At 48.9% G+C, this 17,729-nt stretch overlaps 2 protein-coding genes across 3 annotated transcripts in view; one reads left to right on the top strand and one right to left on the bottom strand.

Moving 5' to 3' along the window:
* Positions 1-11,848, top strand: part of WNT3 (Wnt family member 3) — a 53,955-nt gene extending 42,107 nt beyond the window's left edge. For both annotated transcript variants that reach the window (XM_086478126.1, XM_009960066.2), the window contains exons 2-4: positions 830-1,071; positions 9,988-10,253; positions 11,369-11,848. In XM_086478126.1, coding sequence (XP_086334252.1) covers positions 830-1,071; positions 9,988-10,253; positions 11,369-11,848 — 988 coding nt within the window. The remainder of the gene's footprint in view (positions 1-829; positions 1,072-9,987; positions 10,254-11,368) is intronic.
* Positions 11,849-16,539: 4,691 nt separating this feature from the next.
* NSF (N-ethylmaleimide sensitive factor, vesicle fusing ATPase) overlaps positions 16,540-17,729 on the bottom strand; it is a 71,848-nt gene continuing 70,658 nt past the window's right edge. Inside the window, exons 19-20 of the mRNA XM_086477890.1 lie at positions 17,581-17,636; positions 16,540-16,966 (exon numbers count right to left, since the gene is read on the bottom strand). Coding sequence (XP_086334016.1) covers positions 16,948-16,966; positions 17,581-17,636 — 75 coding nt within the window. The 3' untranslated portion in view covers positions 16,540-16,947. The remainder of the gene's footprint in view (positions 16,967-17,580; positions 17,637-17,729) is intronic.

Below are 17,729 nucleotides of genomic sequence, written 5' to 3' on the forward strand. Positions count from 1 at the left end.
TGTTTGTGTGTAACACCAGGTATCTTGGTGCTTCTTTAAGCAAATATATGTCTTCACCCTTAAGTGACCATTTCTGGTGAAATGAGTAATTTGACCCACATATTTAACGCTGGGCAATTGGCAGGTCCTTGGACCAGTAGGAAAAGGTCCTCTCAAATCTCTTCTCCAGCACCTTCTCCATGTACCAGCACATCTGCCCAACGCACAGCTGCAGCTAGAGGCTGATGTCCATCAGGGTGGAACCACGGTGGTTCAGTCTCTGCTGGGACCACCTGCACAGGGTCAAGACAGCCTGGGACGTGTGGCATTGACATGCCTGACCCCAGAGCAGCCCCTCTCCATTAAATGGCAAACTTGGCATTGGACAGGACACTTCCCACATTAGCCACAATTCAGAAGCTCTCACGTCAGTGTCTCCTGACAGCTGAGACACGCCAGTGTATTTCCAGCCTCCAGGTGTTGCTCCCCCAGATAAAGCTCCTTGCAGATTTTTTGACAGTTCCACCAGACCCGTGGGGATGTCTCAGATACTTGGGAGCACACTGAATGGCTCTAGGTGCCTCCATGTAGAAAGCTGAGCCCCTCCCTCTGTGCCCACAAAAGACCAGGGTGTCTTCAGGTGTGAAAGTCCGTTTCACATCAGTGCTATTCTGTAGGAACTCTCTTGTTTTCTCAGGAATTCCCTGTTTTTCAGTACTTTGTCTCCCTGAACTACGGGTTCACCTTGGCTCATCAGATTCCTCCTGGAGATGTGGAGATGGGGCGGGGGGGCAGGACCATGAGTGCCAGCTGGTTTCCCAGCCCTCACATTGTCCTCTGTCCCTTGCAGGTCCCTTGCACTAGGTCAGCAGTACAGCTCCCTGGGGTCCCAGCCCATCCTCTGCGGCTCCATCCCCGGCCTCGTCCCCAAGCAACTCCGCTTCTGCCGCAACTACATTGAGATCATGCCCAGCGTGGCCGAGGGGGTGAAGTTGGGCATCCAGGAGTGCCAGCACCAGTTCAGGGGCCGACGCTGGAACTGCACCACCATCGACGACAGCCTGGCCATCTTCGGGCCAGTCCTGGACAAAGGTAAACAGCGAAGCTGGGGCTTGTGGGGCAGCAGGTTTGCCAGGGTGGGCAGAGCTGTCACATCTCCACTGGGCTTTTGGACATGCCATGAATATCCTACTGGGAACACATTGGGGAAAGAATCTGATGTCCTAGCCCTCAACCCTAATTTCTGCAATTTCTTTTTTCCAATTTTTTTTCATGTGTTACATCAAAAGGGGTAATGAGGAAAGGGTCTGTTCCCATCCCAGGAGCTCTCAGTAGGGCCAGGTAGCATAAAGTACAGGAAGGGGAAGGTCTAACCCCATGCATGCTCACATGGTCTGGAATCGTGGGCTCCATTCTTCCTGCCCAGGGTGTGCAGTGCTTCCAAACAACAGGCTCCAGTAGACCCAGAGGAAAAGCCAAGGAGAGAGGTTACGGTCAAGTTCCTTGTGGTCAAAGCAGGCCCTTTGAAGCATGCACTGTCTACCCCAGGAGCCCAGTGGGCAGAAGTTTCTCTTCCAGTGAGAAGCCATGGTTGAAATCCATGGTCCTGATCAGGCTTAGTTGGGATTTCAACATATCTTTTCACAGATGAGCCCAAAATGGTCAGGGCTGGGAACAAAAAGAAGGAAAATAAATGTATTTTCCCTCTCCTCTCTCAAAACACACATGCTTGCTCCTCTTCATCACCTACTCCTGAAAGGCCACCTTTCTAGACCCACTGGCAGAGACAAGGCACACTGTAAGCATGTTGATGAGGCACAATAAAGTTGGGATTCCCAGTGAGGTCACAGCCTGGACATTACACTGAGACAAGTGAGATGCTGGGCCCCAAGACAGCTGGGCACCACTAGCCTGCAGACAAATACGGCCTGAAAGGAGGATGCTGGAGGACTTTGGTGGCAGATAACCTATCCCACATCTCAGATGTCCAGTTAGCAAACCAAGACCTTAGATTAAGAAGCATTCTCATGAAACTGAACCAAATGGTGGATAAAACCCTCCCCTTTTCTCCATCCCGTCCCATGGGTTTTGTTGACTCCATGCTGAGTTTAGCACAAGGGATGTCTGTAGAGAACATCTTGGTTTCACAGCTTCATAATTGCAACCAAAACCATTCCCAACACTGAGCTTCATTGGTATCAACACGGACTGAGTCTCTGCAGTTCAGTGAAGTCTGTTGAAAATAAATTGGTCTTTCCAGTGACACTTTGGAAATGGGAATCTTATGGTACAGCCTTTAAGAAATTTGAGAAATTAGGGTTGAAAGCTGGGACATTAGACTATTTCCCCGTAGTCTCCTGGAGTGTGCATAACTCCTGGTGAATCTTTCTTACAAAGCTATGGTATTCTTTTTCAAGCTTCAGCCTTCCAGTAATGGTATAGTTTCCTGAAACATCAGTAGTATATTTCAGTGAAAATTACTCATTTGGGTTAAAGTGCAATTCTTTGCAGAAATCACGATTGTCAAGTCATATTATAGTGCTAATAGGGGCCATAAGTTTCAATTCCCCGCTGTTTTGCCAGGAGGTACTTTGGGGTAACTGCTGTATTTACTATCAAATAACTTGTCATCAAGGTTTGCCACGCTATAACTTGCTGCCTAATAAATGCATGTCCTAATCTTCAACACTTACAAGATCAGAAAGCTTTAATTTTTTAAAAAACTATCCAAAAAACTATCATAAAAATTTTAAACACATTATGAAAGAACCATTACAGCATTCAAGTACTGAAAATGTCTCACCACCATTTCTGTCAGCATGAAAGCACTTAAAAATTGGATATGAACCATCCTCCCCATAATGAGCTAACTGAACTTTGAATTTATGAAGAATATTTTAAGATTCTTTCAGCTGCAGGGACTAGAGCAAAACCTCATGTGTGGACATGTCTCAACATTTCCATGCACTCCAAGCTGACAAACTAAAATATCACCCATCGCTCTGAAACTCTTCTGACAGATGGAGAAAAATTATTGAGCACATTTGTTATACAGCTTTCCCAATCAAACCATGACACATCAATAGTCTTCTAGACAGTACTACCAGGCAATTAGCTTGAAAAATGTATTTATTGTCGTGTCTCACCAACCTGTAAGTAGAACAGTTAAAAATAAACAGTATCATCTGCAAATAACGATACATCAAAGTCCAACCCATTTGACTGTGGTTATTATTTACATCTTTTAAATGTGCTAATGTCTTTTCACTGCTGCCTTGAAAATTAATAAGCGGAGACAGGATGGGACTCATTTCATCTGTGTAGCGATGGGTAACACTAGGAAAGCCTTTGCAATTCTCCAAGTTCGCAGCATGAGTAGTCGCAGAGAAAAACATCACCTCCTCAGCCGCTGCTTTCTCAGCTGAAGAGCGAACGTTGGCAATAAAAAGGCTTTGTCCTGCCCTGATAGATCTCGTTAGCTGTGATCAGTCTGGGGACCAGCCCTGCCCGTCACTGCCACGGGGGCTGTGGATAGGGTTGCTGGACACTTCTGCTGCCTTCATTGCATCGCCTTCTCCCAGGCTGTTGTCCCACCTTCCTAAGATGCTGCAACAACAGAAATCAAGAGTTTTGAGCCCATAACCTGGAGCTCAGATCTGCGATCATCCCCGGCTGTGTTTTTTACGTCTGGCCGAGCCCTGAGCATCTGTGGCAGCTGTCGCTGCGTTCCCTTCTTGTTGACTTCCAGGACACCCAGAGGGGTGTAACCCAACAAACTCAGAATCATTAATTAACAGCAAGGCTCAAACTAAGATGACAATCACTATTGCAGTCTGCACTGTGCATTAGGTCATCAGGCATTAAAAACTAAGCCCAAAATAGCCAGTGTTTAAGCCATGATAACTACCTGGATGAAATCACTTCTGAGTATCAAAGAGGTTAATGTCATCTGCTACTCCCTGAGGTAGATTGAAGCTATTTTGGAAAAAACTTCAAAGGTGTAGTTCTCACTACAATAGCATGGAAAATCATTCCTAATACAGCCTGAAAAGAAACTGAGGATAATTTCATTTTAGAGGAGCTGCAAAAATGTTAATCACAGTTGCTTCCATTCAAGGAGAGCTTAGTCTGAAGAGCAATGTAGTGTGGGAAAACGACAGAGCCATCTGCGGTGGTTCGGCTGTGCAGACCCTCTCGTCGCACACGTATTCAGGCCTTTCTCGGTTGCTCCTTCTGGGCATATCATCCAGGCTTCAAGCGCTGGTGTCAGTGTGGGAGCACAGAGAATCCTTCCCTGAAATAGCCCGAGATTCCTGTCCCCAGGTCTCCCCACAGCCTCCCATCACATCCCCATCTCACTTCTCTTCCCGGCTTCACCATATGACTCTAATCTCTCCTTTTGCAGCCTCTTGCACGGCTTCAAATCCGCAGCAAAGCAACAAACAGCAAATACAGCACAGCGAAACCCCCAGGGGACTGAAGCGCTCCCATTTGGGAGCTGTTGAACACCAACGCTGGCTAAGGCTCTGCCTTGACTGACCCAGTTTGCTCCCATGTCCCCTACTTGAAATTCAGACTCATGAGGTTTTTGCCATGAAACGTGTGGCAGCCGGAGCTGGCGAGGGTTTGGGTTCCTAAGGCCACTGATTATCTTCCTGCAAGTTTTCTTTTTTGCATGTCTTTTTTTCTAACCTGGGCTATGAAAAGAAAAACCAAAAACCAACCCCAGAATGTGGGGTAAGATCATGTTTTTACAAGCAAATTCCCCAAGATGATTTATACTGCAGGTGTGCAGTCTGGGACAAGGAGGGAAGAAAAACCTGCTTTCCCCCTCTCTCATCTCCCTCCCTTTTCATTTTAAAATAAGGTCAGTTTTTATTAAAAGACAATGTCTCTTCCAGCCAAGTCCTGCCCCAAAGCCAAGGTTGAGCCAACAGCCAGGTGACTTGCTGCTGCTCTGGGAGGGCAAGCAATTGCCATTCTCTGGGTTAGTGGTAAAGTCCGTGATTTTGGTTAAAGCACAGTGCCCAGAAAGAGCTGGTTGTGAGTGCACGAGGCGGGAAGGCCCCACAGGCATCTGGAGACTGACTCCTGGGACAGAGAAGAGGTCTTTGAGCCTCAGGCAGGACTGGATCTGCAGGACTGAGTTTGGCAGGAGCCGTAGCAAGCTCATACGTTTCCCCATGTCTGAAGCGATGCGGGAACCGGTCTTCCCCTGCCTCCTTGCACCGCAGCTGCTCTTTGCTCGCTCTTCTTCTCCAGGAAGATGCCACTGGTTCTCCAGAAAGGTCCTCCTCAACCCCGGCTGGGCTCAAGCCTCTTGCCAGCAGCGCTGGCCAGGGCAGCGTCTCGTCGTGCGTGGCTGCGAGGAGCGTGACGGCAGCGAGGCCAGGTGCAGAAAAGGCAGCTGGGCCCGGGCTGCCTTTGGGGGTCCTTGTGTGCTCGGCTAAGCCCCTGACACGAGCTGTGAAAAGGCAGACCCACACCAAGATAACCCATGGCTTTTCTCAGCCATGACACTTGCAGTCATTTGCATCTAAACAGGGGTGTGTGGGATCAGGGGCCGTCTTGATATAAACTCAACAGCTTAAAGAGAGGGGGAGGGAAAGGAGAGAGGGAGAGAGAAAAATAAGCTTATACCGATGAGAAAGAGCTAAGCTTCCTCCCCTACTGTGAGGCAGGGCGAGCGATACCATCCCAGCGCTGCAGTCGTTTCAAATTGCTGCAGCATTCACACGCCCTTTAGCCATTCTGATCCGGTGGCGGGGGGCTGGGGAGCGCCATCAATAGGGATTTCCCAGCCGGGCTGGCGGGATTGGAGGGTGATGGCAGGACAGGGGAACATTGCCCCGTTGCTACGAGGTGCTCCTGGGGAATGCCAGTGCTCTGTGCCGTGGGTACGCTGGCCGGCGGAAACATTCTGCATTATGCTGGTAATACAGTGTGACACCGCGGGAACAATGGCAAATTGAGTGTCCCAGCAGGTAACGGGCCTGGCTGGGAGACAGTCGCAGTGGTGCACTGTCAAGACGGCTCTAATCCTCCCTCGGCAGCCCCTCCCCTGGTTCTGGGAACGCTGCTCCCGCATTTCATCTCTGGGAAATTCTCCCGGCTCCTCGCCCAGACCCGGGGGAGAATTTCAAGGCGAGGCGTTTGTGTTTGCAGCTCACTCCCCCCCGGCCCCGGCATCATGCGGAGAGCTCGCCGGGCAGGCGTGGGGGCACAGGGGGTGCTGGAGGGGCAGCTGTGAGAGGGGTGCAACCCCCCAGGGCAGCTTGCATCACGCCTCTGCCTGGCCGCAGCGGTGCCAGCCCCGGCTCCGCTCCCATCCCAGCATCCGTGCTCTGCACACGGACCTACAGACTTACAAAATGTGCAGCAACCCTCCGTTCTGTGCCCATCGCTTTTTCACACACCCCCGAGGACGGAAAGCAAAGGCACGTCAGCAAGGAGAGCGGCTCGTGTCCTCCCCCTCTGCCCCTGAGCTGTCCTGGTCTGAGGCCAGAAGGGCTCGCTAGCTCCTCTAATCTGATCTGCTTTAGATCACAGGCCACCCAAATAGCCTTTGTCAGGCTGAAACACTCCAGTTGGAGCAGTGATCTTCAACCACTGGCCCGTAGCCCCCAGTGGTCCCAGTATAAGCAGCTGGTGAAAGATATCTAAGGAAAACCTTGGTAGGTAGCTGCTGGATCTCCGCTGGCATGTCAGAGGTGGGAAGGGAAAGGAAGGAAGGGGGGAAGAGTTTGAAAAGAAAGTGAAAACCACAGCGCGGTCTCACTGGCAAAGACAGGATTGAGCAGCCCTGGTTTAGGATCATGTTAGGCCCCTAGATCCAAGTTCCCCACGCAGCAGCAGAGGAGAGATGTGCGTTTTTGCAGCTGGCACATACCCACGAGCTGCCTCTTTCGATTGCCTGCATGGGGTGAAATCAGCTCAGTCTGAGATGGCTGATTTCTGGAAGTTAGATCCCACCTCTGCAGAGAAGACTGCAGGCCGAGAAGCAAGACCTGGTGCAGCGAAGACCTCCCCAGGGCACGAGGCAAGACCAGGTGAGGGCTGTATGGGGCAGCTGAGAGGACAGTTCATGGCTCCTGCTCTGGAAGGAGGGGATGGTCTCCAAGGTCATCATTGGTCTGAGCCAGCAGAAAATTCTGGCTTTGTCCCACATCCACTGACAACCGTCCTGATCATTCAGTCAAGCTGCACCCTCGAGGCAGCTGGAAACACCTCCTGCAGCGCACCCAGGGGCGCCGTCCACCAGCAGCGGTACCCCAGACACTGCGGCCCCCGACCACCTGCCTGCAGCACCTCCCTGGTCTCCCATACATTGGGCGTGAGGCTGGATTGACTCCAACACCTACTCTGAATTTAAAGACCTAAAGTCTCCATCATTGTAAGATGGCACGTAGGGTTAAATCACTCCAGTGTCATTCACCAGGGTGCTGTACTTACGCAGACTGTGACATACCAGAGAGGCTCTGAACCAAAAGATGTCCTCAAGGAGAAAGTCAACACTGAGATATTCTTCAGACCAAGCTTGTATTTAATACAGCCTTATTGAAGTCAACAGTCAAACTCCTGTTGATTTCAAAATTAGGAGTAGTAGAACTGTGTGCTTTATAAAAAAAACTTAAACAAAACCAAAAACCAAACCAAAACAAAACAAAAAAAAGCAAGCCGTAAAGACATCCTGAGCAGAGCTCTGTAGCTGAACAGCCAGGCCACTACTGCAAGAACTCAGACTGCATGTTCAGGGACCAAGGTTTCTGTCAGTGTGCTGAGCAGGGAAACACATGGGGGACTTGCCAGTCTGTGCCCTAATGCAGGAGATCTCTCTGAGCTGTTCTGAGCTGTGGCAGGACTTGCTCTCCTTCAGCCCCAGTCAGCCCTCAGCTGGAAGGGAGCATTTGCTTCTGTTCACCCTTCTGGAGAGAGGAATCAAACCCAGAACAGATGCAGATGGGCAGCCAGGCGTAATGGACAACATCTTATGGAAAGACTTAACAAATCCGTCTCTTTGAGCACCGCAAAATGGAAGTTTTGCTCTCCACAAGCACCATGAAGTAAATACAGGGGTCAATAAAAGCTGCTTGAAGACAGAAGTCAATGCGAGCACAGGAACAAAGGGTATACATTGGTTGGGCTTTAATCTGGGTTGAAAATTCAAAGTTAGTCATCGTCGTGCTTTCAGACCAGTGGAAGAGCCATCAGTCAGCCACAGCACCGGCAAAAAGACCAGCTCAGTTCAGAGCATGTCACAACTCCTTCAACGGCCTCCTGAAGAGTCAACATACCAAGATATAGAATGCAGGAAATACCCTTTCAATTTGACAATGTGTTGTCCACTTACAGACAGAGTGCAAGACTCCCAAAAACATGACGTAAAACTCATAGACCTCATGGTAGGAAAACGCCACCATAGTAAGTGGACAAGGTCATCTCCTTTTGCATCCTCTAAAGCTAGGTCTAGGTCTTCTAGGTCTTCTCATAGTATTGTTATTTGGTGCTTCCAATATCTCAGAAGTTTCCTCTGGTAGTAGCAGGCCAAGACAATCTGTCTTGATGGCTCCATGCCAGCTGCTCCTTTGCGTGTGCTCTTCAGAACAGCCACCCATGCTGCCATCTCAGGGGTGCACCTCGATAACGGGCTTTGGTCATTTCTGTCCAGAATAACCCACCCTGAATGAGACGTTCTTTGCGTTTATGGCAACCACCGCTGAGCAAGGAAGGGCTGCGATGCTTCAGCAGAGGGTACTGCAGTGTGCAGGGCTGCTGGAGAGGTTTTGGTTCACCATGGAGAACAGCAGCTCCCTGGCTTCAGACACTTGAGGTGAGCTTGGAGGCTCCAGGCACAGAGCAGGCAGTTCTGGTCTGGTTTCCCACCCATCGTGCTCGGCCTCGTTGTCCTTCTTAGACCCACCTGGCTATAACATCCAGCCAATGTAAACATCTTTATGACTTCTGGTGGCTTCCCCATACCCGTGTGCATTTTGGCTGCTCCTGTCCAAAGTCCAGGTCAGGGTCCCACAGAATGACCAGGGAAGGGGAGGGCTTGAAAGTCACTCCACCATGGTCACAGGCAGAAGAAGTGATGGACAGAGATGCTCCAGTTCAGCAAACTCATCACACCTTCATCTTCATGTAGATTTTCTGTTTTGTTCCCACCTCCTGGCCAGGTATCTTTGTTCTGCTGAAACATTTTCTCTCTCTGAGCAGAGGATCCACACACACCTCCCTCCCCAGCTCCCAGTCCACCGAGGCATCCTGGGCATTCATTTCACCCTTTCTTCGGCATTCAATGCTTTCAGGACTTTCTCCAGCTTTGCTCCTTTAGGCCTGCTGAAATTCATTCACTACAGCTGTGTCCCTGGAGCATGCCAACAGTCACAGAGTCAAAGACAAGGCTTGAGTTTCATCTGCTTTGGCTTCCTCCAGGATCGTTCAGTAATTAACGAGCAACTTCAAGGTTATCTTCACACCCTCGGCTGGTTTTATTCCATCGCTGTAAAGCCACATGTTGTTTAGTTTAAGATACATTTAACAGTTCTTAGGCTTCATTCTGCCATTGTCTGTCCTGTATCATCTGAAACCTTTCCCCATTTCAGCATGTATACAAGCTTCTTCATCTCCCCGCGGTCTAACTCCATGCATGGAGTCCTTCTCTGGGTTTCCAGACCAGGAATTACTCCAGTAACTCTCTTCTGAGACCCCTCAAGCTCTTACTGACATTTTGTGCACCCATTGGCACCCGTGCTCAATCAAATCCTGCACCCATCGTATTTGGGGGAAATGCTGCACTTGGGATAAACACTTCTCGCCCACCAATTCCTGCCTGCATGCTCGTGCTTCACACGGCGATGCCAGCAGCATCTGATTCAGAAAACGTCCATTAAAAATTTAATAAAATAACTTTTTGCTTTTTAATGAGATTTAGATGATGCTGAAGGAGGTTGGGAAGGAAAACAAGTGTTATGCTGACTGATAATCTCATGGACTGTTTATTCCCAGCCACGCGGGAGTCTGCGTTTGTCCATGCCATCGCGTCGGCAGGGGTGGCCTTTGCTGTCACCCGCTCCTGTGCCGAGGGCACGTCCACGATCTGCGGCTGTGACTCCCACCACAAAGGACCTCCAGGAGATGGCTGGAAATGGGGGGGATGCAGCGAGGATGCCGACTTTGGCGTGCTGGTGTCCCGGGAATTTGCAGATGCCCGAGAGAACCGGCCAGATGCCCGCTCAGCCATGAACAGACACAACAATGAGGCTGGCAGGACGGTGAGTGCTCAGCGGGTCCAGAGCTCGTCATCCACGCCTGCATGGATGGCCCAGTCTGGCTCCCCGTGATGTAATGGGACAACAACAATGCCCGGGCAGGAGCTTTCTAGGATTATTTTCCAGGGCACAGCATTTCAAACAGAAGGGTGGGGGTTGAGAAGACCTCAAACATGCCTTGCTTCCAGCACAAACATCTCCCAAGGCAGAGCGTACAAACCCAACTCAACCACCCCAGACCCCAGGTCAACAGTGCAGAGGCCTTTCCTCCTAGGCTCCTCCTTCCTGCATCTCCCCGTCGTAACATCGTCCCACCCAGTGATTCGTTGAACTAGATGACGGTTGTCAGTCCCTTCCAACTGAAATATTCTGTTCTCACTGTCAGCAGGTACATGGGCCACTGCCTGCTCTAGGTCATCTGCAAAGCCAGTGCTCTGTAACTGTGTTACAGCAAGAGCTTTCAACCAGTGCTTGAAGCAAACACTAGATATCACTTCCCCACACCACAGCAGGCAGAGGTGGAAGGGTAGAAGCTCGAATTTCTAACTTGAGTTAATGACTGACAGCTTTCTGTAAAGAAAAGAACAAACTCACTAATTTTAACAGAAATCAGTGATTATTTTGCGCCACACAAAGGAGGTTTCTGGGGAAGAGAGAGCATCATGTCCTTAGATTCACAATTTTATTTACTTTCTAGGGCAACCTGACAGACTCGGGGCATAAAATGAAGGGTTGTTAGCAAAGCGACAAGGGGATCAGTCTACATCCACATGTCAGAGACATCCTCTAACCCACAGCTTCTCTGGGCTCTGACTCTCCACACACACACAACACGGAGGACCCCATTGAAAGGATCAGACCTTGGGATTAGATTAGATTGGATTGGATAGATGATTAGATCAGCTGCCCAGCTCAGCCACGCTCTTCTAGTGTGACATCTCCGTCTAGAGATGTTTCTGCCACACACCAAAGCTCCTGTGCATTTACAACCAGCCTATGCTTTCCAGACCAAGCTCAGATCAGACTTTTAAATCCAGGTAGCAAAGGCAGGTGATTGAAAGCAAACAGTGGGCATCATAAACTGCTGCTGACCACCTTGTTTTCTCTCCCCTGGACAGACCATCCTGGATCACATGCACCTGAAGTGCAAGTGCCACGGTCTCTCAGGAAGCTGCGAGGTCAAGACCTGCTGGTGGGCCCAGCCTGATTTCCGGGCAATTGGTGACTACCTGAAGGATAAATATGACAGCGCCTCTGAGATGGTGGTTGAAAAGCACCGGGAATCTCGGGGATGGGTAGAAACTCTTAGGGCCAAGTATGCTCTTTTCAAGCCGCCAACAGAGCGGGATCTGGTCTACTATGAGAACTCCCCCAATTTTTGCGAGCCCAACCCAGAGACGGGCTCCTTTGGGACAAGGGACAGAACGTGCAACGTCACCTCCCATGGGATCGACGGCTGTGACCTGCTGTGCTGTGGTCGTGGCCACAACACCAGGACTGAGAAACGGAAGGAGAAGTGTCACTGCATCTTCCACTGGTGCTGCTACGTGAGCTGCCAGGAGTGCATACGCGTCTACGACGTCCACACCTGCAAGTAAACGTAGGTAGGTCTGCAACTGATGGGAGGTGGCTCCACAGCAGGGCCAAGGGGTCCATCAACCCTGTGATCAGCCCCCACGTGGTGGCCTCACACTTCAGAGGATGGCATAAAAAAATCCTAACGCCCTTGGACAGGGCAGACGCCCTCACACAGCCAGCACCAGGGCTGCAGAGAAGGCTCTCAGCATCTCACCCACACAAGGCGGTCCAAGGCCAGACCTGGCACTGCAGACACGGTAGATCACTGATCTGCTGACTTCTCTCGGGCTGTTTGGTGTGACAGACCATCTGGGGAGAAGCAGGGACAGTGGAGACCAAGCAAGGCATGGCCACACCCCTCAGCATGCTGCTAACACAGCACGCACCGAGCTTCCAGCTCCATCCTCCTCCGGAGGTCTTGCCCATGTAGATGCCAATACAGGGACTTCAGGTGGAAATGAATTTCACACAGAGAAAACTGAGCAAATACAGGCTCCCCTGCCTGCTGGCATGGCCACCCTGGTCTCAGCAGATGTGGTGAGGAGGAGGAAAGGAGCCAGCTCCCCACACCGGCCAGGCTCCTGTCTTCCTTCTCCGAGGAGATGGTGTTGGAGAAACAAGCCTGTTAGGGCACGGGAACAGAGCCTTACAGCCAGTCTCTCCCTGCAGCTCCACTTTGCCCTCTCTACTCCCCACAGCCCCAGATCATCTCCTACAATTCCCCTGAGGAGAACTTCAGGGAACCAGAGCCCAGAGCCGATCCTCTGGCGCTTGGCCTAGGATAAGAGCAGAGCGTGCTCGGTGAGCCTGCCGCCTCTTACACGGGGATGCACCACTGCGCCAGCAGCCTCCTTGCCACACAGCTCCCCAAGAGACATTTCTAAGGATCTGGGCAGATCCACCCAGATGATGCACCTATTTACTAAGCCTTCCCTAATACGATTTTATATCCCGGAGGGAGCTCAGAGCACCTCTCTGGGGACAGGGTACCCACCGGGCGAGCTGTACACCAGCTCTGAGCATCAGTAACGGACAGGGAGACAGAAGCCATGGCACGAAAAAATTTCTGTCCAAGCCTTCTTGTCAACCTTCTCCCATCAGACAGACTTGTCCAAACCACTTCATCCAGCAAAGAAGAGGCAAGGGCAGACAGGGAAGGGAGACCTTTATCTGACAGCACAATCCCAAGCAGACCCTTTCTTTCCCACAGGATTTCTTGAGTTATCAGCAATTCGTTCATCAGCAGTCCACATCAAGCACAGAGGCTCCGTACCCTTAGCAGGGATTTGGGCCCCAGGTGTGACCACACACACCCCACGGCCTGTCTCAGTGCAGAAGAACCAGTGTTTTTCCCTCCACCTGCTCCCCAGGCCACATCCCCCTCCTCGACCACATGCCCCCTCATTTTTGGCTTACGTTTTCACGGCATATTGACCCTCGAAACTAAAAACTTAATCTCTGTCCTGGTGGGCTCCTCCATAGATGATGAGGACCAACAACCACGTTCCACTATCATTTCTCATGCATCAGTGATTTAACACAGAAATATGTCTAAAGCATTAAAGCTGCGTCTTCTACTCCACTCACCTCTTTGTGCATGGGGAAGAGCAGTACGCGGTGCAGCAAAGAGCAATAAAATGGGGAAAAGACCCCTCACAGGGAGCACAGAACATGGCCCTGTCACCCAAACCTGTGGCTGGACAGAATCAGAGCAAAATTCTTGGTCCCTCCTCTGTAGAGCACGATGAAGAGCTCCTGGACTCACACAGCCTGAGAAGCAGCAGCTTTCTAAAAGTAAAGGTCCCAGGAGAGCTCTAAGAAACCTCCCCGATTCAGAGATAAGCCGTCTTCTGATATGCATTCTATTTAAAAGTATATATTAAATTCTGTGTCTGGAAAGACTCCAAGTACCTGACTTTAAACAAAATCCCTTGTTTGTTTGTTTGTTTTTTTAATCAAGAAAAGGTATTTAATATTAAATAGAACATTTATTGCCTTGTAATTATTTTACTGTAGCCAGGTATCCTAGCACTGAATGGAAGATCTTTTTCCATCAATCTGCTTTATCCAAAGTTTTGTATAAAGTTGTAGAGGTTGATTTTTTTTTTTATTTTATATTCAGAAAATTTCTCTTTTTATAAGCATTATTTATTATACAATGTATATACTTGAGTTAACTAAGATTATATATTATATAAATATATATATTTGGAGAAAAATATATTTCAACTTGCATTTTTTTGTGGTACGTCATTAAAGAGAAGGTAAAAAACCAAAAATATGCACTTGCCAGCTTGTGTGGTTTGCCTCCAAAGGTCCTTTTAGTCCTGCTGAACGACATCTATGGGAGCGTGGTTTGTCATCCAGCTACTTGCGCACAGCAACAGCCATATGAATGCAAGACAATGACGGTAAAATGTAGCAAATATAGGAGATTTTACAGTTGAACGCTAAGATTTTTATTTATAGAGTGCCATCTCACGCATACAACACAAGATTACTGGATTAAACAGGCTTTAGACTTCATATTCTCCCCCCACCAATAACCTACTGCGGGCTGTCACCAAACCACCTTTTGATAGTTTGGACAGACCGAGATCCAAATTTTCTCATATAAAAACACCTCCTGTCCACGAACAATTTTGTGGGTGTTTCTGCAACATCTCCCACCCATTAACGGTGCTTTTAGGTTCACCCAATTCTGCACAGTGCTGGCCCCAAGAACACCTATCTGAGGGTAAAAACCCAAGTAAATCATTCTATATTCCCTACAGCTCCATTTCACTGCACCGTGTTGCAGACAGCACGCTTCTGCCCGTGCCATCTCCTACTGATGGCAGCAGCGACGCCTCCGAAGCGACGCGAACACCAGCAGTGTGTTGCTAACAAACCAGACAACCAAAAAGTCCAGCCTCCTGGAGCGGTTAGAGCTCAACAGCTCTATGAGTGGAAGCCAGCTGTGTGTCTGCCCAGCAGACCAAGCCTTTCTCCACCCCTCAAAACCCACCCCAACACTTCGAAGTGTATTTGTCTTTGGTTAACAACCCAATTTTAGAGTTACATTTCTAGAAGGTTCAGGAAAAAGCAACAACAGGGTAAGGAAGGGGATGAAGAATTTGGCCCTTATTGTCAAAAGCAATATAGGTCTCACTGTAAAGCTTCTCTTGCCCAGGCAGTGTCTCATAGAGAAAACGTGGTGGGAAGGTGCAGCGAGGAGTCATTCTCTTCTGCCACCTGCAGGAAACATCTTGGATGGAGATCTCTAAATAGCTTGGAACAGGTGAGACGTCCTACTCAACATTTGCCCCGGTTTTCCAACACGGCCTTCTTCAAGTGTGATACACCTGACGCACACACACATACACACACGTACACCTTTGGGGCTTCCTCTGCACTGCAAGTCCACAAAACTGCAGAATGGGTTGGACCAGAGGTCTCCATAGCCAGCTCCTTTAAGACTACCTGTGGTCAGGCTACCCAGGCTGGGGATATATTCAACCCATCCATGCTCGGCTACAAACTGAGCATCCCTCTGGCTACCAGCAGCCTGGGAATAGCGTTGCTATCTTCATGCCATACACCAGCACTCTACATATACACCTCGGTTTGACGGGCACCACAGACACAGATAGCTCCCAGATCATCACCAGTAGTTGTGCTTTTTATTGAATCCATTGAATGTGCAATTAAATCAGATATTTATTCATCAATATAGTTCCAGACAAAGACACAATAAGTTTTACATCATTTACTCTGAAATATAAGTTAACGTGTGCTGCTGTCACTAGGACTAGCAGAGGAAAGAAAGGAACAAATAAATCCACAAGATCGTACACAAAATGAGAGGGAATAATAACCACTGGGACTCGCAATGTCATCACAATACAACAGCACTGCCAAAGGAAAAGAAACCAGAGTGGAGTGACTAAAATACTCCGACTGCCGTAAGTACGCACTAAGGACAACAGTACCTCCGCTTCTGGGCCTAAAAGAACGTGAAGCACCTTCTTTCCCTGGGAACGCCACTTTGGGTACAAGCTGCTAGCCCTTCGCAGCGTGCCTGGTCAAGGCTAGGAAGCTACACTAAGATCTCGTAAATGGCTTTGATTTCATGCCCCACCAAGCTGAGGTATGTTCCGTGAACCTTACTAAACATGTGGAGCCAAAGAACCAGCGGGGAGGAGCCTCGTGCAGTCACTGTCGACAGCATCTCATTGACACGAGACGACTCTTGGGGAAGGACCACGTAGCAAACTTTGACACATTCCTTTATTTCAGTGCAAAAACATGGCAATACATATCTTGTGCATCTGCAGAGCTTGGCTTCCCCTCTACCTCTAAGGAGGAATTTCAACCTTTGGTAGAAAAATGGGATATCATGAGGCTGGCTAATACCAAAGCTGCCATCTACATCGCACACATGAAGAGCTTTCAGGCTGGAATCAGCATCTCTACAACAGGCTTTGGTGCCTGAAATACTGGATTTGGACGTTTCCTCTGCTCTGATCAACATATTTCCCTGTCTCCTTCCAGACCCTAATGCCACTAGCCAGTCTCTCTCATTGGGCCACAAAATACCTGGATATAAAAGCAAGCAGGTACGAGCACCTAGACAATTCTGGAGCTGAATTATTGTTTCAGGTTACCAGCCTGGCTGAATGTTCAATGAGGCATAGGATGACATAACAAGGAAGCGTTCATCAGATCAGGATAAGACAGAGCAGTACTTTAATATACCTTCACCACAGACTGTCAGGTTTTATTGGAAGTCAGGATTTCTTTCCCATCATAGCAACTGGATGCTGGACACAAGTGAGCGTTAGCTTCAAAACTTACAGGACATTTCCCCCATGCTAAAAATCAAATGAGAATGCAGCCTCGCCTGCACAGAGACAGAAGCACAGTGTTCTAGAAGACACTTCCACATGACATCAGTATATTAAAGACAAAGAATAAAGATACTGTATTGCACTAAACATGCATATTCCACATTGGGTTCTTGGAAACAGGGGAGCATTTCACTTTGTCCAGTGTGTTGAACACAGAAGAGTAAAGATCCCAGTGTATATTCTCCAGGTTGGTCACTTTTCCAGCTGTTGATCTTGCACTTGGTCCACCTTCAGTCTAGGGAAGGAACTCTTGCAAAAGAAGCCAAATCCATCAAGAAAGCATGCACATGTATAAAAGCATCACGCACACACTGGAACCCACTCACATGTAGCCAGGATAGATACTGTTGTGAGTTTCCCCAGCACAGGTACTGCCCTACATGTATTAGAAAGTCATTTTCTAGGAGACGCCACTGTCAAGACTGGGCTCAACTATTCCCTGTGATACCTACAGGGGAAAGAGCAGGACATCCTTCTCTCAGACAGGAGAAATACAAAAAATCAAAGTTCCAGATTTCAGATAAACAGCTGGATTTTAACTCTAGCAGAATCTCTTCTGATTTACTTTAGTTAAAGAAAGTTGAATTGTGGTCCAGTATCTCATTTAAATTTTGAAGTCACACATAAATTAAGAAAAGCAGAGAATTCAGGCATGCAGGTTCTTAAAAAATCTTCAGGACCTCGCCCCTCCCAAAACAACTGGCATACAGCTGTAAGCAGAACTGCTCTGATACACAGTTCTGTAAATACAGGAGGGGTCAACAGTGAGATCAGATACGCTACACTGCAGTTTCCCCTCAAAGATGCTCCTTTCTGAGTGGAGAAGCGAATTTTAAACAATGCTTTAAAATAAAAGTACTTACGTTCCTTCTTCTCTCAGAAGAGCCAAGAATTTTTTCACCCGATACTCAGGATCCATCTAAACACCAAACAAAACAGATCTCCGTTAACGTGATGCAATCTTCCAAGTAGCCCATTAGGAAAACGAGGCCACAGAGCCGGAGATGTGTTG

Source organism: Leptosomus discolor, chromosome 25 (genome assembly GCF_034619465.1).
Source record: "Leptosomus discolor isolate bLepDis1 chromosome 25, bLepDis1.hap2, whole genome shotgun sequence".
NCBI lineage: Eukaryota > Metazoa > Chordata > Aves > Leptosomiformes > Leptosomidae > Leptosomus > Leptosomus discolor.